Source organism: Nelusetta ayraudi, unplaced genomic scaffold (genome assembly GCF_046127955.1).
Source record: "Nelusetta ayraudi isolate G7.1 ecotype Tasmania unplaced genomic scaffold, CSIRO-AGI_Nayr_v1 ptg000214l, whole genome shotgun sequence".
In the NCBI taxonomy this organism is placed as follows: Eukaryota; Metazoa; Chordata; class Actinopteri; order Tetraodontiformes; family Monacanthidae; genus Nelusetta; species Nelusetta ayraudi.
The window spans coordinates 232,501-255,810 of record NW_027466263.1 but is presented as its reverse complement, the minus strand read 5'-3'; the positions used below and the strand labels follow the sequence as shown (position 1 = coordinate 255,810).

The window sequence follows — 23,310 nt, the reverse complement described above, 5'->3', positions numbered from 1 at the left end:
ATGTCACATTCTCCATACCAGCACGTCCTTGTGTGTGTGTGTGTGTGTGTGTGTGTGTGTGTGTGTGGACTGAACCAAGTGCTGGGAAGGCGGGGGTGCACGGTGCTGTTACGCTGAATGAGGCGGACACACACACACACACACACACACACACACACACACACACACACACACACAGCCTTCAGCTGCGTCCTGCTGCTCGCTGACGAGGTTGACCCGCAACTCGGACCACTTGTGTGTCTGTGAGAAAACTCGCGGCGCGCCGGGACTTGGAGTCACATCAAGAGTCGGACTTTGGTCACTTTTTTTTTTTTTTTTTTTTTTTTTTTTATAGCCGCGGGTTGAAGGAGCGATGACCCGCCGGGCGTAGGCGGGATTGTGCTTCCGCCACAAGAAAGAGAGAGGGAGAGAGAGAGAGAGAGAGAGAGGAGAAGAGAAGAGAAGAGAAGAGAAGAGAAGAGAAGAGCACGCGCCATGGCACCGGGAAGAACAACCTTGCTGCTGCTGTGCTGTGTTGCGGTCGCGCTGGGTCGGTCCTCTCCCTCCGACCGCGCGAGCCCGAACCGCGGACCCAGCCCGAACCTCAGACCCGTCATCGGTGAGTTTCCCAGCCAGGGCGGGGCGCAAGTCCAACTTTGCCTCGCGGAGTTTGTTGGTCGCGCGACACCTTGATCCTCAGGTTGTTTACAACATTGTTTTCAACACCGCAGGTGTTTTGGCGCAAGGTGTCATAGTGCCGAAGCCCAACCACACCATGTACATCGCCGCGTCGTACGTCAAGTTCCTGGAGTCCGCGGGGGCCAGAGTCGTGCCCATTAAGTAATGAGCGAACCAAACTCCGCAGAACACTCACCAGAAACTCATGCAGTCAACAAAAAACATTGCATTGCTTCGTTGCTTGTCCTGAAATGCCGGTCCTTTGCTAACAGGGTCGACCAGACGCTGGAGGAGTACAAGCGGCTCTTCCACTCGTTGAACGGGTGAGTGGGACCGCACACTGGGTTCATGTCTTAGTGTGTGAATGCCCAGAGAGCCACAGACTGAAGAAACTACAGTGTTAATCTTTAAATTAGAAAATAAAGTTGAATCGTTTTTCCACTGAGGGCCACATACATAAAATACAGGAGGGGCGGGGCCACTTACTAGAAATGAGGTATTTAGCCTTAACTTTAGTGTATTAAAGTTAGAAAAATCAATTAAAAGCGGTCAAATATGTTGTATTGTTGAATATAATTAAAGACAAAGCTGCCTCCATCACAGCTTTCCATGAATGGATCTTTATCGATTGATTTATTGATTGATTCAGAAAAAGCTTTGCTGGCTCATTCTCACAACAGCAGCCTCACATTAGAAGATTTACAGCACAGAGAAAAAAACAATAAAGGGGGAAATGGGAGGGGCAAATTTCAAGCTCGTTATTTAAGTTATTATTATTATTATTATTATTATTATTATTATTAATAATAATAATAAGATAAATAAATAAATAAGTTATTAGGCTTAGCAACACAGCTATTAACGTTGGTTTGAAACGGTTGTCAACATTAACAGACTGAACTGGACTTGATAACAGGAGCGCTGCATTATTCTGCAGAGTATCAGCTGCGCTGGGTGTGCAGTGTGTGCGCTGTGCACTCCGGTGTGCAAAGCAGGGCAGTGACAGAATTGATGCGCATTATTGATATCTGTTGCGTGTACCTGCACATGCATGCTCATTAACACACGGGTACTGTGGAATATATCTTTACTCACCTAAAGTGGGAACGGCATTGCACTCAGTGGGAGCAGCTCCCCCTGGTGGTATCACTAAGAAGTGCACTCAGGCAAAAGTTGAACTGCGGGCCATATTCTATTCTATTTACAACATCTCTTGTGGGCCAATTAAAAATGGACTGCGGGCCGTAGTTTGGACACCCCTGGAATAGTTAAAGCTAGCAAGAAGTTTGTGGGTTTTATTCTGGGCCCGGGCCTGGGACCTTTCTGTGTGGAGTTTGCATGTTCTCTCTGGGTTCTCTCTGGGTTCTCCCTGTGTCTGCTGGGTTCTCTCCAGGTTCTCCGGCTTCCTCCCACACTCCAAAAACATGCACGTCAGGTCAATTGAACTCTCTAAATTGTCCATAGGTGTGCGTGTGAATGGTTGTGTGTCTCTATGAGGCCCTGCGATGAACTGGCCACTTGTCCAGGGTGTCACCCTGCCTTCACCCTAAGACAACTGGGAGAGGCTCCAGCAGACCCCCAGGACCCTGAGCTCAGGAAGAAGCGGGTATAGAAGATGAATGAATGAATGAATGAATGAATAGTTAAAGGAAAGTACAAGACAAGGTCATTTTATCATAAAAAACAAACAAACTCACAAACAACAAAAATAACGATAATCTATTGCACCTGTAGACAATGTGGGGACAATGTGGGGTCAGATTGTCCAGTTGCAGCAGAACATGCGGTGGCAGCTTCATGAGACGCACAGTGGTGCTCTGTAAAACACGCAGGCTAATGTTAGCATGTTGCATGTTGCATGCGTGTGTCTGAACAGGATCCTCTTCCCAGGCGGCTCTGCAAACATCACGTCGTCTTCTTATCAGAGGGCTGCACAGATATTCTACACTCTGGCTATTGAGGTCAACACACACACACACACACACAAACACACACACACACACACACGCTGTGTGGACTGGTTGGGGACGTTGTCACCAGATTGTCACTGTGTTGTTGTTTGTTTCAGGCCAATAAGAAGGGCGACTACTTCCCGCTGTGGGGAACCTGCCTGGGCTTCGAGCAGCTGGTGGTTCTGACCAGTGGGAAGTGGGCTTTGACCCGCACCAACACCAGCGGTGTGTCTCTGCCACTCAACCTCACCACCAGTACGTACGCCTCCGTCTGAGCTCACTGGAACAGCTCAAGCTATTGAAGGGCCTTTAAACCAGCCGGCCGACTGTATGTTGGATGTATGTTGGATGTATGTTGACTGTTAAGATAAACACATTGCATTAAAAAATCTCCCTAATAATTCTTTAATAAAACAACCAATAGAATACGGGAAGAGAAGTGAATCGCTGCAGGAGCTTCTTTTAATCTCTGCCTCAATCCACTCCTCATTCATCTGAATATAATTACTACTAAGAAGTCCATTGCTTGACATCATTGGTACCAGAACCAGCACCAACAGATTTCCCGCTCCTTCTTCCCAGATGACAGTCGGATCTTCCGGAGCTTCCCGGCCGACCTCATGAAGGCTCTGACATCACAGCCGCTGACGGTCAACGCCCACAAGTGGAGCCTGGCGCTGGAGGTGCGTTCGCTGGTTAAGGTTCTGGTGTGGAACCCGCTCGGCCTCCCGGCGCCGGCTCGCTGAGCGCGGGCAGGGATGGGTTGTGATTGGACGACTCACGCGGACAGCGCTTGCCTTTGTCGTCTGCAGACGTTCAACGCAGACGATCGACTGAAGGACTTCTTCAAGGTCGTCTCCACCAACACTGACGGAGAGGTGGAGTTTGTATCCACGATGGAAGGTAGTCGCTCGCTCTGAGCCCAAATATACCAGTTGATCTTGACACTGAAGGGAGCTGCTTTAATGACGGGCTCCTCCTCTCCTCTCCTCCTCCTCTCCTCCCTTCCTGCCTCCTCTCCCCCTCTCCTCCTCCTCTCCCCTCCTCCCCTCCTCCTCTCCTCTCCTCCTCTCCCCCTCTCCCCCTCTCCTCTCCTCCTCCTCTCCTCCTCCAGCGTACCGCTACCCCTTCTACGGCACTCAGTGGCACCCGGAGAAGACGCCCTACGTGTGGACTCGTCCCTACATCCCACACTGTGGCTCCGCAGTCCGGGCCAGCTTCTACACAGCGGCCTTCTTCGTGGACGAAGGTACTGAGGAGGCATCCTGGTGCGTTTCTGTCAGCCAATAGGATGCAGCGGCCCTGCTGCATCCTATTGGCTGTAGCGCCCCCCGCTGGTCGTATTAAAACCTGCCTGGCCTTGTCTCCACGCAGCCAGGAAGAACACGCACCGGTTCCAGTCCCAGGAGGCGGAGCAGGAAGCGCTGATTTACAACTACAGTCCTGTGTACACCGGGGACCACAGCGTCTTCCAGCAGAAGTACTTCTTCTGATTGGAGATGAAGGAGGGAATATTTCCTGCCAGTTGGAGGGAGAAGACGAGTGATCCTGCTGCCTTTTAAAAAACACACACATCAATGCGATGTGCAGTCAGGTGCAACATTGTCCCGGTCTGTAGTCTGTTCAGGTCCTGGCACATTCTGCAACCAGCACCAGCACCAGTTTCTATGATGTTCACTGAGGAAACAATGCATCCACTCAGACACAATGGGACCCGAGTTGAATGTGAAGCAATCAACTTCAAACTCTTCATCTTTGATTTCCCCTGTGGCCGTTCAATGCACTGCAGTGCACAGCACTAGTGCAGTGCACTGCAGTGAGCTTCAGGAGGTCAAGCAGCACCGCGTGAACGTTGTAGCGTCGTGGCTTTGACAACACTTTGAATAAAATATTCCTTCATCATCTTCACATCATTTACTGTTTTTATTTGAATGTTTTCACAGCGGTGCAGCGATGAATGAGCCAAACACAACCAGAGGCGGAGAAAACATTGACCTTCATGCCACAGCCTGACAGCGATGCTTTGGAAAACAAAGCCTAACCCTAAACCACGCCCCTAACCCTAAACCACGCCCTTAACTAACCCACCCGGACCCACTGCTTGGAGCGCTGCAGGTGGGCTCCATGGCCTCCACTCTCAACGTGTTCAAAGACAGCAACAGGAGAACACAAAAGGTCAAAGGTCATTTCCAAAAAGCTTTATGCACAAACAACACTGAAGCAGTATAGTAACCCAGCAGCCCTCGGTCGTCCTCTTCACAATAAAATGATCTTTGAATAACATTGAAACATCAAGCACAACACCAGTGGAAATGTGAGGGACATTCAGTGAGTCAGAGTCGCTTCCATGAGCAGCAAACCACCTCACAACATGCAGTGAGATGCAACACACATGGCAAATAAATTACAATTCATTTCAAAAAACAAAACAAACAGCGTCATTTTGTTTTGGTAATTAATGTTTGTGTTCCTCAGCTGTGAAGGTAGATGGTATATTGTAACTCCACTATATTATATGAGCGTACACCCATTGTACACCCACTGTACACCCGGGACAGCCATTGCTGCTGCTGGGTGTGAGAGTGAATATTGAAACGTGTCACAACAGCAACAAGCAAACAGTTTGAATGCCGCTTGCAACAAGGGATGCACTGTCTGACCTCATGAAGGTAGGGAGGGGTTTCACTCAGTTGACTCCGCCCCTCAGTTGACTCCACCCCTCAGTTGACACTCCCTCACTCCCACACTATTAGTGCAACACTCAGGTTTTAATACTAATAGACTCTTTAGTTCTGAAGTCGGCAGCGTCATACCTTCACCTGCCACCAGGGTTAGGGTTAGCGTCCTCCTGGAGAAAGTGTACACATGCTTGAGCCTACAGAGGGCTTGCAAACAATACTGATGGAGAGTCGCAAAATAAAAGCATCAATAAATGAAAAGAACGCAATGCACTCATTTGACTCACTGCCGCCTCGGTGGGAGTGGATGTGATGCTCGCTGCCTGACTCCACAGCTGACCTTTAACCCTGACCCTGACCTTGACTCCACAGCTGACCTCTAACCCTGACCCTGCTGTTCAAGCAGTGTGACATGAAGTCCAGTCACATGTTCAGATAGCTTAGCGTTGCTTTCATTTGGAGCTGCGTGTGCTGTCGTCAGTCTGGGCTCAGCAGCGAGCGTGACGCTGGGCTAAGTCGGAGGCGGGGTCACAAATGATTTTGCTTTTGATTGGCAGGTTGTGGAAAGTGAAGCTCCTCCCTCAAACACAGCGGAGATGTTTACCTGATAAAGTAAGGCACAGTGATCGAAAGGAAAACGATGACAACACACTGAAACAACGCTGGATATTTAACATGGTCTCTTTAAACTTGCTCTCTCCATCTTGTCAGCACGACCTTTGACCTTTCACACGTCAACGCAAAGCCACGCAATGAGGACACGAGGGCAAGCGGATAAAATGCACCCGGACAGCAGCCGGCTGAAGTGTGCTATTGTACAGACTGTAAGAACACCAGACACAAGCACGCTCCAACAGGACAGTTTAAAAATAGTTCAGGTCTCCCCCCCCACCCCCCCGACTCCTCCTCGACAACATCCAGTGTTTCTCCACCCAGACGTCCGTCTGCGTCTTCCTTAATTTACAAGCCAAGCGTGTTTGTGTGCTATCAGACGCTCCTCCGTCCCTCACAGCTTGGAAAGTCCGTGTGGGCTTTGGCGCCGGGGCTTCACAGCTTGCACGGCTCTGGGAGGAACAGGTCCACCCTGCCACAAAGAAGACCGCTTCCTGGTCCATGAAGGATCCCGGCATCAGGTCAGCGGCAGCCTCGGCCGGATCAGATGTGGGAGGGGCTGAGGATGGGCGTGTACATCTGTCTGCCGCAGCCAAGGCAGTCTTAGGTTCTTTAGCATGCGAAGGCGGGGGGGGTGGGGTGCATGGGAGCCGGGGGGGCGTGGACGGTGGGGAGGTCCAAATGCAAAGATGGGTTATTGGAAAACAGGCCAGAGTGGCTTTCTTATACAACGGTGGGCCGCTGCTGGGGGCACAGGGCCTGGACGGAGGTCAGGGTTCAGCAGAAACTGATGTGTGGGAGGGGTTTGCAGGGGGCAGTGGGGGCGGGCTAACCCTCCTCCTCGCTCTCCCCCTCCAGCACGCCCTCAAAGATGAACTCCGGTAGCCTGAAGCACTCCTGGAAGAAGTTGACCAGGGATTGGCTCAGGTGCTGCCGTGTGGCTTCACTGTGGAGGAAGTGGCCTTCATCTGGGTAGATCTGAGGAACAGGGAGGAGGGGGGGGTCATGCTAGGTCAAGTTAAAGACATCTGGAAGGCATCTGGACTTTTACAAACTTGCACTATGCAAAGAAAAATGTGAGGTTTTGAGTGAAAGAGCAGAAATACTGAAAGACTGTCCGGGAACATTATACAATGGACATAAAACAGTGACCATTAACAAGTGTGTGTCCAGTGTGTCCAGTGTAACGTGTCAGAACCCAACACAACATTTCAATTTTCCATTTTATTCAAAAAAGAAGAAGCAGCAAATGGTTTTATTATTATTAAAGCAGGCAAAGATAAAAACCTCTTAGTGTTTAAATGCAATCAGGTTAATGCCTGCTGCATGGTATCTGTCAGTCATTAACAGGCACCAGTGGACCTTCACATGGGCTCTTAATTGGATCAGGCTGCTCAACAAGGCTCTCAGAATCTCATTATGTGGATTAAAGGCATTGTGAGGGCAAATCCTCCTGCTGCTGCTGCTGCTGCTGGGTCCCAGTGGGGCCACACAGCTCCCTGAGCTTGGAAAGAAACCGAACCAGGCCAGAGAAAATACCAGCAGCAGTTGTTACAATAGAGCCGACAGCGCCACCAGCAGGCACTCACCTGCAAGGTGTAGTTGGCCCTCTCGTTGATGAGCTGGGAGATGAACTTGGCCGTGTGTTGGAAGTGGACTTTCTCTGAGGAAACACAAAGCCATGGGACTCATTTTCAAACTCTGCTTGCTTGTCAGCAAGTTGTGGTGGAAAAAGTGACCTTGACTCACCGTCGGCTGTTGGATGAATGATGAGGAACTTCTTCTCCGTGAACTGAGACGCTCTGTGTGCCAAGTTGGCCATCTGGAGGTAGACACAGGAAGGAAACTGCGTCAGATAAAACACCGGCTGGTGGGTTAGGGTAGGGTGGCGATGCCATGGGGTAGGGTAGGGTAGGGTAGGGTTAGGGTGGCGATGCCATGACAAACACTGAGTGGAGTCTTACTGCGTACGCCCTGGGGTCGGGTTTGGGCAGGCCCAGGTATCTCTCTGAGAACGCTGAGGCTGCAGGGAGACAAGACATGAGAGCTGTTGTCCCAGATAGACATCATAGTCATCTTGTCAGAGTCAGAAGATGCTTGACAGGGCGGAGCCTCCTCGTCGCTCACTGTTTTCTCCTCCTTTTTCAAGTGATATTCATGCAACTCCTTTAATTTCTGTTTCCTTCCAGCAAATCCAAAACACAGCATCTCTCACTGCCGCTGGCCAAGCCAGAGCGAGCAAACAGAAGAGAGAGGGAACCAATCAGAGCCTGACACCCAGCTCTGACACCCAGCCCCGCCTCCACTCAGCAGCTTCCTGAACTTCCTTCCTGCTCAGCTTCCACACGCTGTCTTTTCTCTTCCCGTTTGCTCGCTCGACGCTTCCTGCCGACCTCGGAGCGTTTGTTGACTCCGCCCTGCGAGGGGAACGCTGCGTGACGCAGTGAAGCTCACCGTACAACTCAAAGTCGGTGATGGGCGAGAGGACGGCGGCGCAGTTGACGGGGGAGTCCTTGGTGCTGAGCAGCAGGCTGGTGACGTAGCCGCCGTACTCCTTCCCAAAGGCCGCCACTCTGCTGCGGTCGATGTAGGGCTCCTTCAGCATGGCACTGCAAGACACAGGAGGAGACCTCCCGCTTCAAACAGTCTGCAGGACACATCCATCTCAGTGCAAGGGTCAAAGGTCACCTGAGCGCATCCCTCTGGTCCTGCTCCTCAAACACACCCAGCTTCTTCTGGACGCGGTGCAGCAGGGCGGTGCCCTGGAAGCCGCTGCCCCGCCCGTCGCAGCGCACCACCACGGCGCCGAAGCTGCTCACCAGCGCCGCGGGCCAGTCCACCTCAAACTGCTCAGCCACCGTCTGGCCACCGGGGGTCCCGTCACTGCTGGAGGGTCAGGGTTAGGGTTAAGAGCTGCAGGCCTGGCAGTAAACAGGTGCAGGGAGGCCGATACGTACACCAGCAGCAGCAGAGGGTAGTGCGACGTCTCCGCAAAGCCTGCAGGTTTGCTGATCTGCAGCGTCAAAGCTGCACAGTGGGAGAAAGAAAGACGAGACAGAAGCCTGCTGGAGCTGCTGACCCAAACCCAAACCCAAACCCTAACCCTGAACCAGGAGCCCCATACTGTAGTCTTCCATGCTGATCTCCTTGTACTCCACCGTGGGCATCTGCATGGAGTCCAGCTTGGTCCTCAGGTTCTCGTTGCTCTCCAGCCAGTGGACCTCTGTGATACCTGCAGACGGCACAGTCCCGAGTCACGTGACCACATTTCTTTTTATTTTTTAAAACCTGCTGAATAAAAAATGAGTGACATTGAAAATATGCAGCGCAACTTGATGAGATTTTTCAAGATGGCTCTTCCATGATCATGTGATCATGGACATGCAATGAGCTGAAAGGGTGCAAAGTCTGAATACTGCCACACGTTGGGCCACATTGCAGGTTGTCCTCCCAGGTCATTATGCTAACACATCACTGGCTCACACGAGTGTTGTCTGGATTGGTCAGATTACAGAAGGGGGCGGGTCCGAATGTAACAAGGGCGTCCATGGTCTTGGGAAATGAGACGACTCGGCCCACAACCCAGAGCACAGACGTGTGTTGTTTTTTATGTAGCCGTAATGCTAGCACAGCGCACGACGCAAGGTCTCGATGGCACACTGGGCGGAGTCACTCACTCTCTCGGTCCTGGAACTCACTCTCCCCGTTCCTCTGGGTCTTGAACACAGCCACGAACGGGACGTCAGGGCCTGAACGCACAGGAACAGGGAAGAAGCAAACCTGATCAGCATTCAAAAAAGAAGAGCGTCTGGGCCTCTTGGCCTGCAGGGAGTTTGGGCCTCGACGTTCTCCCACCTTGACAGCTGAGCAGGAAGTAGCTCATGTTGAGGCTGAAGGAGCCGCTGACGTAGCCGCAGCGGTCGGACAGGGGACACGACAGGCAGCGACGGTTGAAGGAGCCGAAGGTGTCGGCGCTGTGGAGACACGGCAGCGGAGAAATGAGTCCAAGGTTTCCCTCCTTTAAAGAAGGAGGTGTGGAGCGGCCGCTACCTGTACAGGTGCCTCCTCTTTGGACCGTCCTCAGTGCTCAGGAAGTATCTGAAATAACAGGAAGAGCACAGAAAGATGTGATTGGGTCTCTCTGTGAGAAGCTTGAGGGGCAGGAGAAGGAGCTGCTCACATAAGCTGACTCTCCTCATCGTAGGCCAGGACCTGGGTCACGTCCCAGTCTCCAGAAGTGATGGACTGCAGGGTCTCGGTGCTGGTGTTGGGCTGTGCCGGAGGAAGAAGAGGAGGACAAGAAGGAGGAGAAGAAGACAAGTGTAGCATGTTTCCAACGTTGAGGGCACACGATCACCGATGTTCACTGACACCTGAACATGAAACAGACTGTGTCTGACAGAGCAGCGCCCCCTACCTGCGAGATGGACATGGAAATGTGGAAGAACTTGCCCCTGCCTCCCTGGGGGATGGCACGAGTGAAGAACAGCTTCAGGCCGTCTCCGGAGAACAGAGGCTGTTCGTTCTGAGGGAGGAGGAGGAGGAGGAGGAGGAGGAGGAAGAGGTGAAGGAGGAGGAGGCAGGGGAGGAGGAGGCCGCAGAGGAGGAGGAGGAGAAAGAGGAGGAGGAGGAAACTCAGGTGGGTGTGATTGGAACCCCAGACTGCCAGCGTCCTGCTCTGCTCACCTGTCTGTGCAGCCATCCTTCGCTCTCATCCTCGTGTTTCTGCAGGAGAATGGAGACAGTGTTGGTGGTGACACCTCAGACCAGGTGAGGGTCACCTGTCAGGTGGTCTCCAGCCTCACCTTGGTGCAGACTCCCGTGGTGGCCTCGCACAGGCTCAGAATGGAGATGTTCTGGGCTCGGTTCAGCCAGTTAATGGCCAGTTTGGTGCTGGTGGCCCATTTCACCATGGTCACGTAGTACTCGCTGGCCAAGCACAGAGGCCGGGTCACACAGAGAGGATAAACACGGGTTCTTAGATCCAGTCAGACCAGGAACACATTACTGGGGCCAGAGAAGTGTGGAAAGGTCTCACCTCATCCTTGGGTCGTCTGGTTTCCTCATCTCGATGGTGTGAAGAGGCCCGTTGAGGTTCACCACGTAGAGCGTGATGACCGGGTTCTCCTCACCGGCCTGAGGAGTCAGAGGAGGAAGAGGAGTCAGAGGAGTCAGAGGAGGAAGAGGAGTCAGAGGAGTCAGAGGAGGAAGAGGAGGAAGAGGAGTCAGAGGAGGAAGAGGAGGAAGAGGGGAGAAACCACCAGGAGCAACTCGTCACTCCACCAATGACCTGCAGAACCAGAGGCAGGTGGAGGAAGTGCACACCTTTGGGTAGTGGTACTCCTTCCCTGTGGGGTAGGGAGACCCTGTGAACATGGGCAGCTCCATCCTGGGCACCAGGGTGTCGTTGATGGTGGCGTAGGCCAGCCTGGCGCCATCTGGAGACCACCAGTGGGCGATGCGGGACTGGAAAACCTCCTCTGGAAGTCCAAGGACAAAGCAGCCGTTAGGGAAAAGTCTCTCTGTCTTGTGTGCTCAACGTCGCCCCCTGCTGTCCATCTGGTGTATGTTGCAGTTTGGTAGTGTGCACCAGAACACAGTCCAGGTCGTCACAAATGAATCCATCTGAACCTGGCAAGTCCCAAGGTACCTCTGAACACCGTTAAGAACTCCACTTCCTCAGCACTTCAATAAAAGCCTGTCTGGGTCCAAGCACTGAGCTCATCAATCAGAACCGCCTTGGGGTTAGGGTTAGGGTTAGAACCCTGGACGACAGAAACACAAGCGGACCACATTCCCCAGCAGTCACTCAGAGGCAGGTACAACTGGAGGGAGCTCCTGCTGGGGCTTCTTTCACGCCTACCCCCCCCCCCCCACCCCCCTTTCTAGTGAACACACAGCTTGAGACGAGTCAGCACCCGGACTCCCCGGGCCCGGTCTGCGACCAGCGAGCTCTGCATGTGAGCGACAGCGCGGCTAACGAGAGCTTTTAGTCCGGGCACGCTGGGTGGGAAGGATTGGTTCTGGTTGGGTGCTGATGAACCCAGGAGCCGGGCCTCAGCGTCGGCGCCAGGCTGCGTTTGCACACTGTATTTAGCCCTCTGTTTACAGCCACCAGGGCAAAAACATGTGTCACTGCCTCTTTCAGCTTTCTGCTAAAAACTGACGTTTGTTGGAAATTCCAAGTCTCTGGAAAAGGGTGCAGGAAAACACTGGGAGGAATTCCTGTTTTCCAGTGGCAAAATGACGTTGACCACAAGGTGACCACAAGGTAGGAAGATATTGTTCAATAATCCGCTCTCATTTAATTTCTCTTAACAGGCACAGCAACTCCACTCGAAGAGCGAAATGAAAAGGCTGCTAAGCCTGCAGTACTCAGTAGGTGGACTATGACCACACATTTCCACTGGAGGGCAGTGTTGGCCCACAATCAGCACAGAACCAAAAGCAACTTGGCTCCTCTTGGAGCTCCTCGTTGCATCGTCTGTGGGCCTTCGCTTGCCAGAAGTCACGGAATCATAACACAAAGACACAAACTGGAAACTCCTCCTGATTCATCATCATCACCATGACCATCATCATCATCTTCATCATTATCATCACCACCATCTTTATCATCATCATCATCATCATCATCACCACCACCATCCTCATCACTATCTCCATCACCATCATCATCACTACCACTACCCTCATCACCATCATCATCATCATCATCACCACCATCCTCATCACTATCTTCATCACTATCACCAGGATCCCTACCACTACCACCATCTTCATCATCATCATCATCATCATCATCTTCATCTTTATCTTCATCATCAACATCATCATCACCACCATCTTCATCATCAAGCCTCATAGATGACAAAGCCTTCTGGAGGTGAGGATGGGAGGGGTGTGGGAGGAGCAGCGGTTTCTGTGGGCCAAGGTGTCCGGACGAGCAATCATGAGACAGGAAGGAGGCCAGGTGAGACTCCTAGGAGACCAGGTGAGACTCCTAGGAGGCCAGGTGAGACTCCTAGGAGACCAGGTGAGATTCCTAGGAGACCAGGTGAGACTCCTAGGAGACCAGGTGAGACTCCTAGGAGGCCAGGTGAGATTCCTAGGAGACCAGGTGAGACTCCTAGGAGGCCAGGTGAGACTCCTAGGAGGCCAGGTGAGATTCCTAGGAGACCAGGTGAGACTCCTAGGAGGCCAGGTGAGACTCCTAGGAGACCAGACTGAGGAGGCTCCTCTGCAGCTCTACCAGGAAGTGAACACACGCTGAGGGCTGCTAGGACGGAGGGAAGTTGCAACGAGGCAGTACACACACACACACATGCACACGCACACGCACACACACACACACACACACACACACACGTATACAAACAGTATGTATGTCTCTTTATTTGACAGCTTTGCAGCAGACGTGGCTCCAGAAAAAGTTTCTTCTCAACGTGGCTCACAGCTGGCAGCTCTCCCATTGGTTGGCAGCTGCTCGCTGGCCGCCGCCCCCTCGGGGCTCCGCAGCAACAGAGTGATAAAGCGACACCACTGAGTCCCTCCGTGAACAAAATCCCCAAAAAACATCTTAGCCAAACATCTTTGCGGGAGGTGTGTGTGTGTGTGTGTGTGTGAGTGAGTGAGTGAGTGAGTGAGTGAGTGAGTGAGTGAGTGAGTGAGTGTGTGTGTGTGTGTGTGTGTGTGTGTGTGTGTGTGTGTGAGTGGGGGGGGGGGGGGGAGCAGCAGAGAACAGCAGCTGTTTTTCTTGTGGCGGGAACGGCAACGAGAGAAGCTTCGGTAATCAGCCCCCCGCCCCCCCTCCCTTGGACTATTACTGCGATGCACTCGTCGCTCCCGACTCGCTTGCAGACACACAATTGTGGATTGAAAACAGCAGCAGCAGCCCGAGGAGATGATTGGCCAACCTTTCACCTCGGTTTATTTATTTCCATTTGGGCAAGGGGTGGGGGGGGGTGGGCATGAAATCTGTTGCAACAGGCGCAGCTTAAGACTTGATCACGTCTCCTCAGCAGCAGTCTGACTCTGCCTGGCGGCCTCCACAGATGATTGTGAGCACCACACAGCAACACAACAGCAGACGGCCACGAAGCTTCCCTGCAGACACACACAGTCGCACACAGTCGCCGCACACATGTTGTCGCTGCCGCACAACCTGGATTTATTGGAGCTTTTTGGCAAAAGGAATTTTTGAGGACAAAATGATTTTTTTCAGCGCCGTCAACGATGAGCAGGTTCCAAACCAACAGGTTTCCTGCAGAAGTGCCGTTGGCGAAACATCAGCGAGGCCTAGCACGCAGACTCACAGCTGGAGGTCTGATCTAGAACCCACTGGGTGGAGATCAGGCCCAGGGTCCCCTGAGAGACGCTGTGTGACGTGAAGCTGACCCAGGATCTGTTGTGCCTCGTTATCCACACACTTCACCTCCTGCGCTAACCCTGCGCTAACCCTAACCCTGCGCTAACCCTGCGCTAGCCCTAACCCTGCGCTAACCCTAACCCTGCGCTAACCCTAACCCTGCGCTAACCCTGCGCTAGCCCTAACCCTGCGCTAACCCTAACCCTGCGCTCGCAAGGCTGATCCTGCGCCTTCAAAAGTTCCCCTGAAAGATTGATATGCTCGGCCGACGTCATCACAGTGTAAATGGTGCAGCTCAGCCAGCAGTGGGGGGGTCGGACGCCGTGCAGCGGCAGTGTGGGGGGGTCGGACGGCCTTCTGGGAAAGAGGTTCAGCCTCACCCTCGTACAGCCAATCACTGAGCCCGTTGAAGATGACGTCCTCTTTGCCCGAAGACACCAGGCGGATGGAGCGGCTGCCCACCGTGGAGCGATAGTAAATGTTGTTCTCGAAGATGAAGATCTGAAAAAAAGAATAGAAAGAAAAGAAAAGAGAGACAATCAGTCTTCAAAAGTGGCTTCAATCTTTCATGAAAACCACAAAACCTGCACGTTTGTCTTTCATAAGAAGCACAGCGACTTCGTCTTCGTCAGGAGGCGAGAGACACGAGGAAGCGAAATTTCCGATTAGATGGAAAAAAAAAAAAAACAAATCCCAGGAAACCAAAAGCAGCAGCGAGGCCACGGTGGAATCAATCTCAGGCGGTTCTGTCCACCAGGGCTTCGCTCCGGATCTCAGGGATTATGGAATTACACAACCTCGGGCTGCCTGGTGTTGTGCAATCACTTTGATTCTTGAAAAAAACAAAACAAAACACAAATTTGCAAAGAATGTGAGCAGGTCAAAATGGGTTAAAAGTCTTTAGAAAATGTGCATGGTTTAAGATTCCAGCAGGAGGTTCTGGTACCACATTCCAGGTCTTGGAGACAATACAGATCTGTGTCGTGATGATGGACGGGAGTGTAGGGTGGAGGGGGGGGGGGGCTGGCGGGGTGGCACATTGGTGTAGATGGAGTCCCTGTACAGTGGCTAATCTGGGCCACAGCGCAGAGAGAGGACCTGACCCCGTTCTACAAGGAGAGGCAGAGCTGCTGCTCTTCCTGCCCTGCAATCTGCGTGTGAGGTGACGATGAGGAGACGATGAGGAGACAGTGAGGAGACGATGAGGAGACGATGAGGAGACGATGAGGAGACAGTGAGGAGACGATGAGGAGACGATGAGGAGACAGTGAGGAGACGATGAGGAGACGATGAGGAGACGATGAGGAGACGATGAGGAGACAGTGAGGAGACGATGAGGAGACGATGAGGAGACGATGAGGAGACAGTGAGGAGACGATGAGGAGACAGTGAGGAGACGATGAGGAGACGATGAGGAGACGATGAGGAGACAGTGAGGAGACGATGAGGAGACAGTGAGGAGACGATGAGGAGACAGTGAGGAGACAGTGAGGAGACGATGAGGAGATGATGAGGAGACGATGAGGAGACAGTGAGGAGACAGTGAGGAGACGATGAGGAGATGATGAGGAGACGATGAGGAGACGATGAGGAGACGATGAGGAGATGATGAGGAGACGATGAGGAGACAGTGAGGAGACGATGAGGAGATGATGAGGAGGCGATGAGGAGACGATGAAGAGCGCCACCACTCGTTGCCTCTTGTCCCGCCGCAGTGACACTAATTACACTCTAAGCGATTCCAAGGCCACATTTTAGGACATGGCGTTTGCCGTCCATCCCATCCTGGAGAAACAGGATTCTGCCGTGATGACGTGGGCGGAGCTTACCAGCTGCTGCCCCCGAGGTCCCCAGCCGGCGAACTGCAGCTGAGCGTTGCGCACCTCCGGTGGATTCAAGTTCCACGTTTCCCTGCAGAGAAGAGGAGGCACCACAGTCAGAGTCACACACACACACACACACGCACACACGCACACACGCACACACGCACACACACACACACACACACACACACACACACACACACACACACAGTGATTGGTAGCTACTAGCGCTGCAGCGGCTCAGGAACAAGGAGGGAACAGCTGTGGACACTGTGGCGCCTCCTGATTGGTGGAAAGTGCAGCACAGTGCACAGTCAGAGAAGGCGACTGTCTGTGTGTCATTGTCTGGAGGTGAGGATGAATGAGGTCATCAAACAGGGGGCACTTTGCCACCAGGGGGCAGCACACAAGTGAGGTCAGAAAAGCCATTCAACTGATGCAGGCATTTTCCTATTGGTGTCAATGCAAAGCAAGTAAAGACATGAATGAGTGAATGAGTGAGTGAGTGAGTGAGTGAATGAATGAATGAGTGACAGCCCCCCCCCCCCGGTGTGTTTTACTCACGGAGTGTCCAGGCTGCAGATGATGTAGAAGGCTGTGTAGGAGTGCTGGTAGACCTGCAGCAGACACACTGGGTGTTTAATACACACCTCCACCTCAACGTCCTGCCAAGAGCTTCTCATTGACACACACATCAGTGACATGTTACACCAGCCAACCAGTGTGAGACCTCAGAACTCCTCCCACCCAACCTGTTGTTCACTTTAAAGCTTCAATGCCTCTCAAAACCTCCTGCACACCGCAGCGTTCATGGCTTCATGTTGCTGAACGCAGCCGTTAATATTCAGCAACACATTATTCCTGTAAAGCCGCACTTAACAATTACAAAGTAGCTTTTTTACACAATAGAACCTAAACGCACAACAGTTTGAAAAACAACGCTGGTTGTTCAGCCTGTTGTTGGGCTGTTCAGCCTGTTGTTGGACTGTTCAGCCTGTTGTTGGACTGTTCAACCTGTTGTTGTTGGTTGTTCAGCGTGTTGTTGTTGGTTGTTCAGCCTGTTGTTGTTGGTTGTTCAGCCTGTTGTTGGGTTGTTCAACCTGTTGTTGTTGGACTGTTCAACCTGTTGTTGTTGGTTGTTCAGCGTGTTGTTGTTGGACTGTTCAGCCTGTTGTTGGGTTGTTCAGCCTGTTGTTGGGTTGTTCAGCCTGTTGTTGGGCTGTTCAGCCTGTTGTTGGGCTGTTCAGCCTGTTGTTGGGTTGTTCAGCCTGTTGTTGGACTGTTCAGCCTGTTGTTGGACTGTTCAGCCTGTTGTTGTTGGACTGTTCAACCTGTTGTTGGGTTGTTCAGCCTGTTGTTGGGTTGTTCAGCCTGTTGTTGGACTGTTCAGCCTGTTGTTGGACTATTCAGCCTGTTGTTGTTGGGTTGTTCAGCCTGTTGTTGGGTTGTTCAGCCTGTTGTTGGACTGTTCAGCCTGTTGTTGTTGGACTGTTCAACCTGTTGTTGGACTATTCAGCCTGTTGTTGTTGGGTTGTTCAGCCTGTTGTTGGGTTGTTCAGCCTGTTGTTGGACTGTTCAGCCTGTTGTTGTTGGACTGTTCAACCTGTTGTTGAGTTGTTCAGCCTGTTGTTGGGTTGTTCAGCCTGTTGTTGGTTGTTCAGTCTGTTATTGGACTATTCAGCCTGTTGTTGTTGGACTGTTCAACCTGTTGTTGGACTATTCAGCCTGTTGTTGTTGGGCTGTTCAGCCTGTTGTTGTTGGTTGTTCAGCGTGTTGTTGTTGGTTGTTCAGTCTGTTGTTGGGTTGTTCAACCTGTTGTTGGGCTGTTCAGCCTGTTGTTGGGCTGTTCAACCTGTTGTTCAGTTGTTGGTCACTCTGTGACTTCCTGGGAATTTTGGCGATCGAAATACGAAACACACTTGAAATGACCGAGTGCCTGAGATCCTGCTCCTCTTCCCTGCTCCTCATCACGCTGCCTCCCCCCTCGCCAGTGACATGCAGTGGCGTGCAACAGGCCTTGCCATGATCATCACCCCCCCACCATGCAGCCCCCACCCATGCAGAAGCTCACCGGCGCCACGTTGTAGGCCAGCAGCACGTGCTTCAAGTCCGGAGACACCTCGTACCTGCTGGCTTTGTACATTTCCTGCAGCAGGGAAGAGAAGGAGGGGGACAAAGAAGAGAAGAAGTTTTGATTGGATTCTCCCGGCTGGCTGCGCTCGGCGCCGCAGTGCCGCCGACAACCACCAGGACGAGGACGGAGGCAGACTTACAAACTTCTTGTTGTGCACCAGCACCACCTCCTGGCGAGTGTCGGCATTGAACTTGACCACGTCGCCTTCGTGGTTGCGATACAGAAGCTCGTTGCCTGCAAGGAGGAAAGGGAACGAGGCAACGAGGGAACGAGGGATCAGAGAAAGGAGTGAAAGGTCACGGTGGAGCAACAAAGCCTTTAAAAAAACACACAACAATCACACACAACAGTGAATTATTACACATTGTTGTGTCATTAGACAGGGACATGAAACTTTGCATCTCATGAGAACTCATTCAAAAAAAACATCAAAAGCACAAAAAACATCTCTGGATTCTTTACAGCAAATTAAAGTGAAAGTTCCTCAACAACAGGAAGTCCACACAAAGACACTGAGAAGGAAGGAAGGAAGGAAGGAAGGAAGGAAGGAAGCTTCTCATCATCAGGGTTTGATGCTGTTACTGCTGCTACTGCTGCTGTTCCTGCTGCTGTTACTGCTGCTACTGCTGCTGCTGCTGTTACTGCTACTGTTACTGCTGCTACTGCTGCTGCTGCTGTTACTGCTACTGTTACTGCTGCTACTGCTGCTGCTGCTGTTACTGCTGCTGCTGTTACTGCTGCTGCTGCTGCTGTTACTGCTACTGCTGCTTCTGCTGCTGCTACTGTTACTGCTGCTGCTACTGCTGCTGTTACTGCTGCTGTTACTGCTGCTGCTACTGCTGCTACTGTTACTGCTACTGCTGCTGCTGCTACTGTTACTGCTACTGCTGCTGCTACTGCTGCTGCTACTGTTACTGCTACTGCTGCTGCTACTGCTGCTGCTACTGTTACTGCTACTGCTGCTGCTACTGTTACTGCTACTGTTACTGCTACTGCTGCTGCTACTGCTGCTGCTACTGTTACTGCTGCTGCTACTACTGCTGCTGCTACTGCTGCTGCTACTGTTACTGCTGCTGCTACTGCTGCTACTGTTACTGCTACTGCTGCTGCTACTGTTACTGCTACTGTTACTGCTGCTACTGCTACTGCTGCTGTTACTGCTGCTGCTGTTACTGCTGCTGCTGCTGCTACTGCTGCTGCTGTTACTGCTGCTGCTGTTACTGCTGCTGCTACTGTTCCTGCTGCTTCTGCTGCTGCTGTTACTGCTACTGTTACTGCTGCTGCTGTTACTGCTGCTGCTGCTGCTGTTCCTGCTGCTTCTGCTGTTACTGCTGCTGCTGTTACTGCTACTGTTACTGCTACTGTTACTGCTGCTGCTGTTACTGCTGCTGCTACTGCTGCTACTGCTGCTGCTGCTGTTACTGCTGCTACTGCTGCTACTGTTACTGCTGCTGCTGCTGTTCCTGCTGCTTCTGCTGTTACTGCTGCTGCTGTTACTGCTACTGCTGCTGCTGCTACTGTTACTGCTGCTGCTGCTGCTGGACCGAGCCGTTCATCTCTGAGCTGGATTGTTTTGCAGAGCTTCTTTATCTCCTGGAATCTCTAATTGTCCATCAGAGGAGACAGCATGACGTCACACTGGCTCTTTAAATCAGCGGCAGACCAATGGGCTACAAGGCTTTCAGAACAAACAAAGACACGAGGTTCTGCTTCCCTTCCTCACAAACCGAGCCTCTTTCTTCTCTTTGATCTCCTTGCTGGATGAACTTCTCTCCACAGAATGCTGAAGATCACAGCTGATGTGTTGAAGAGGCGGAGCTCTGAGGGATTTGCTCCACTCTGCTCAGCTTTTCTTTAAGCTTCCTTTGTTTTCACAGCGCCGCCTTCATTTTTTAAACTTGCAGCTTTTTTTTTTTTTTTTATCTCTTTCCCGGCACCTTTTCTTTTCTTCTTTTTTTAAATGATCCATCGCCTGATCTTCCTCCTGCTTTATCCACAGACTCAGTGGAGCTCTGAAAGCCTCCCCATCAGCAGCCTTTCATAAGCCCGGCTCGCTGACTTCATCATTTCTCACTCCATCATCCCTCTGCCACCCTTCTCTCTCTCTCTCTCTCTCTCTCTCTCTCTCTCTCTCTCTCTCTCTCACTCAGAGCCCTACCAGGGCACAGCAACACTCTGGTTTGGAGGGGCTGCAGGAGCCACATGTTGAGAAACAGAGACACAAGCTGAGACCCAATGTGGCAGAGACCGAGTTCCTCTTCAGTCATCTCCAGCTTGAATCCACAGGCTGAATTTGTTCTTGAAATTCTTCAAACTGCAAACTTCTCTGCGACTGACTGGGAAACAAAACCCAACAGGTGCTTGATTGGGCCTTGAAATTGTAAATTTCCTCCTCTGACAGGTTGTTTTTACGATGTCCTAGTGGTCCGTTGATCAGACCGCAGCTTCAGTGAGATGTTCTGCTGCAGACGACCAGTGGGGCTTCAGGTTGCAGCAGCTGCTCCACTGTTGGTCCTGCTGTCAATCATCAGGGCTCAGACACCAAACTGACCCCTGGCGTCCCTCAACTGGTTTCATCTTGCTGGTTCATCCACCAGGTTCATAGTGGGACACAAGACGGAGGGTCACATCTTCACTTGGCTGGATTCCCACCTCCCCACTCTCTCTCTTTCTTTTGGTCTCCACAACAATAATATCAGTGCCCCCCTCCAACAGCCCAGTAACTTCTCCAACACTTTGGCTGCTGCGTGATGCTTCAGGCCTCATTAGAGCTGCAGCCTTCTCTTTAGGGTTAGGGTCAGGGTCAGGGTCAGGGTTAGGGTCAGGGTCAGGGTTAGCGTCAGGGTTAGGGTCAGGGTTAGGGTCAGGGTCAGGGTTAGGGTCAGGGTTAGGCCTCTTCAGGCCTCATTAGAGCTGCAGCCTTCTCTTTGTGCCACGTGCCAGTCTGACAGTTTCATTAGAAGAGGAAATAACGCAGCTGCACCTGGAAGCAGCCTCCGCCGCTCCACTGAGCTCCTCACTTTCCTTTTGCTCTCAGCCACTTCTCTTCCTTCCAACGACCGAGCGTCTTGTAGGCAGCGTCTGCCGTTCTTTTTTTGAAATGAATTCCCTCTTCAGCTGGAGCGTCTATTACTGGCTGGGGGGGTTGGAAATGAAGCCACCGGGGTCCTCGAGCGCTGCGCTCTCATCAGTTGGACACGTGAAGAAGAAAAGCTTCCGATGAGAGAATGTGTCCTCGTGTCCTCTTCACTGCACTGAGCGTCAGGTGATAATGGACTCGTGCACTTCAGCTAATCCCTCTTCTGCTCTGTGAACTCCTCTTGGTCCCTGGACAACATGTAAGAACAAGGATGCTAATCAATGATAATAGCAGGGCCTGGACCAGAGGTGGCGCTCTGCCAGGCATCACAACCAGCAGGCTGCGGGGCCGCAGGAGGAGACGACTCTCCTGCAACGCTCTCCCTCAGACTCTTCATCCAATCCAGAGCTTTGTTTTTCACCACATGATCTCTTATTGATACGAGCTGCTTCTGTTGCTGCTTCTGTTGCTGCTTCTGTTTACTGTGTCGCCGCTGCAAAGCAACATCAGCGTCTGAGTCAACCCAGTGTAAAGGTTTAGCCCTCTGTTTAGAACTCCCTGCTAAAACTTGTGCTTTGTTGGACCTTCCACATGTGACAAACTGGATGAAAAGAGTCAAAGAGTCAAAGAGTCAATTCAGTCAATTCAGTCAATTTTGCCTCTTTGGTTGAAATTCAGCCAGCGGCAGCAAAAAGAGAAGAAAAAGAAACAACCCAGCAGGTCCAGTGAGAGACGCAGCCAGTGCATGAGTCCACTGCATGAGTCCACTGCATGAGGCCACTGCATGAGGCCACTGCATGAGTCCACTGCATGAGGCCACTGCATGAGTCCACTGCATCAGTCCACTGCATCAGTCCACTGCATCAGTCCACTGCATGAGTCCACTGCATGAGGCCACTGCATGAGTCCACTTTAAGACTTCGTGTGACACTGTAAGTCCATTACACCTGCAGGCACTGGAGGAGAAAATATGCCATCAAGTCCCCCACAGGGACTGAGAACTGCTCCCACTGGTCCACACGCCGGGCGACGCCCCCCAGGGGAGCGGCTGAGCACTCCGAGCCCCACGTCTCCTCTCCTCCTCCACCGACCTGGGACCCCAATTTGAGATGAACCCCCCGTTAGCGTGCCACTGATTGGACTCGCCGCCTCTGAGGTGACGCTGATACTCTCCCATTGACCGAGTGAGTGAGTGAGTGAGAGAGCGAGTGAGTGAGTGAGAGAGAGACTGAAAGAGTGAGCGTGGGCCTCCAGCTTCCTTGTGTCCCAACCCTAACCCTCACATATATATATAGAGAGAGATATATGAAGAGACTGTGGCTGCTGTGGCCGCCCTGCAGACTGACTGGCTGGAACCCTGACCCTGGCTGCTGGAGGATCCACTCACTCATCCAGCAGGATCTCAGCAGCACAGAGGCAGCAGAACCTTCTGGGCTGCGTCACAGCACCAAACTGCAGCTTCTCGTCAGTGAGGCTGGAAGAACGAGTCCGGTCCAGACGCATGCAGACGCCACGCAGCAGGAGAAAGAGCAGAGAGGATATTTAGCTGTTGTGCAGACCGAGGCCGCTGCAGATCACAGCTGATCCACGACGCTACGCTGCTGCTGCTGCTGCTAATTAACATGCCGTCTCTGCCGTCTCTGCCGTCTCTCATCTCTGCAGACACAGACAAGAAGATCCTGGAGCCTTGAAAGCAGCGAAGCTCTCGTCTACGGTGCAGGAGCCCTGGGACCGGACTGGAACACCTCATGCATGAAAACACAAAACTACTACTACTGCTACTGCTGCTACTACTGCTACTACTACTACTACTGCTACTACTACTACTACTACTACTACTACTACTGCTGCTACTACTGCTACTACTGCTACTACTACTACTGCTACTGCTACTACTACTACACTCTACTGCACTCACCGCTGATCCATTTGCCGTTGGGGTCGTGAACCTTGAAGCTTTTCCTGAAGAGGTCTGCGACCGTCAGCTTCCCCTTGAGAGCCAGCTGG

The 23,310-nt window shown here is 52.1% G+C and overlaps 2 protein-coding genes across 4 annotated transcripts in view; one reads left to right on the top strand and one right to left on the bottom strand.

The window, feature by feature from the left end:
• Positions 1–443: 443 nt before the first annotated feature.
• On the top strand, positions 444–4,117 carry ggh (gamma-glutamyl hydrolase (conjugase, folylpolygammaglutamyl hydrolase)). The gene is made up of 9 exons (XM_076016089.1): positions 444–598; positions 711–819; positions 930–980; positions 2,534–2,618; positions 2,726–2,864; positions 3,192–3,292; positions 3,422–3,512; positions 3,724–3,858; positions 3,984–4,117. The coding sequence occupies exons 1-9, from the start codon at positions 475–477 to the stop codon at positions 4,100–4,102; spliced, it is 954 nt and encodes a 317-aa protein (XP_075872204.1). The 5' UTR covers positions 444–474; the 3' UTR covers positions 4,103–4,117.
• Positions 4,118–6,571: 2,454 nt separating this feature from the next.
• Positions 6,572–23,310, bottom strand: part of dpp6a (dipeptidyl-peptidase 6a) — a 93,278-nt gene continuing 76,539 nt past the window's right edge. For all 3 annotated transcript variants that reach the window (XM_076016080.1, XM_076016081.1, XM_076016079.1), the window contains 23 exons: positions 23,222–23,310; positions 18,364–18,458; positions 18,162–18,236; positions 16,655–16,707; positions 16,097–16,178; positions 14,648–14,768; positions 11,225–11,379; positions 10,938–11,035; positions 10,705–10,828; positions 10,586–10,624; positions 10,317–10,424; positions 10,080–10,171; positions 9,950–9,997; positions 9,755–9,873; positions 9,577–9,648; positions 9,024–9,131; positions 8,857–8,926; positions 8,588–8,782; positions 8,354–8,508; positions 7,864–7,922; positions 7,649–7,721; positions 7,489–7,562; positions 6,572–6,877 (listed from right to left, as the gene is read on the bottom strand). The exon at positions 23,222–23,310 is cut by the window's right edge and continues 10 nt beyond it. In XM_076016080.1, the coding sequence (XP_075872195.1) occupies positions 6,728–6,877; positions 7,489–7,562; positions 7,649–7,721; positions 7,864–7,922; positions 8,354–8,508; positions 8,588–8,782; positions 8,857–8,926; positions 9,024–9,131; positions 9,577–9,648; positions 9,755–9,873; positions 9,950–9,997; positions 10,080–10,171; positions 10,317–10,424; positions 10,586–10,624; positions 10,705–10,828; positions 10,938–11,035; positions 11,225–11,379; positions 14,648–14,768; positions 16,097–16,178; positions 16,655–16,707; positions 18,162–18,236; positions 18,364–18,458; positions 23,222–23,310 (2,254 nt within the window). In that variant the 3' untranslated portion in view covers positions 6,572–6,727. The remainder of the gene's footprint in view (positions 6,878–7,488; positions 7,563–7,648; positions 7,722–7,863; positions 7,923–8,353; positions 8,509–8,587; positions 8,783–8,856; positions 8,927–9,023; positions 9,132–9,576; positions 9,649–9,754; positions 9,874–9,949; positions 9,998–10,079; positions 10,172–10,316; positions 10,425–10,585; positions 10,625–10,704; positions 10,829–10,937; positions 11,036–11,224; positions 11,380–14,647; positions 14,769–16,096; positions 16,179–16,654; positions 16,708–18,161; positions 18,237–18,363; positions 18,459–23,221) is intronic.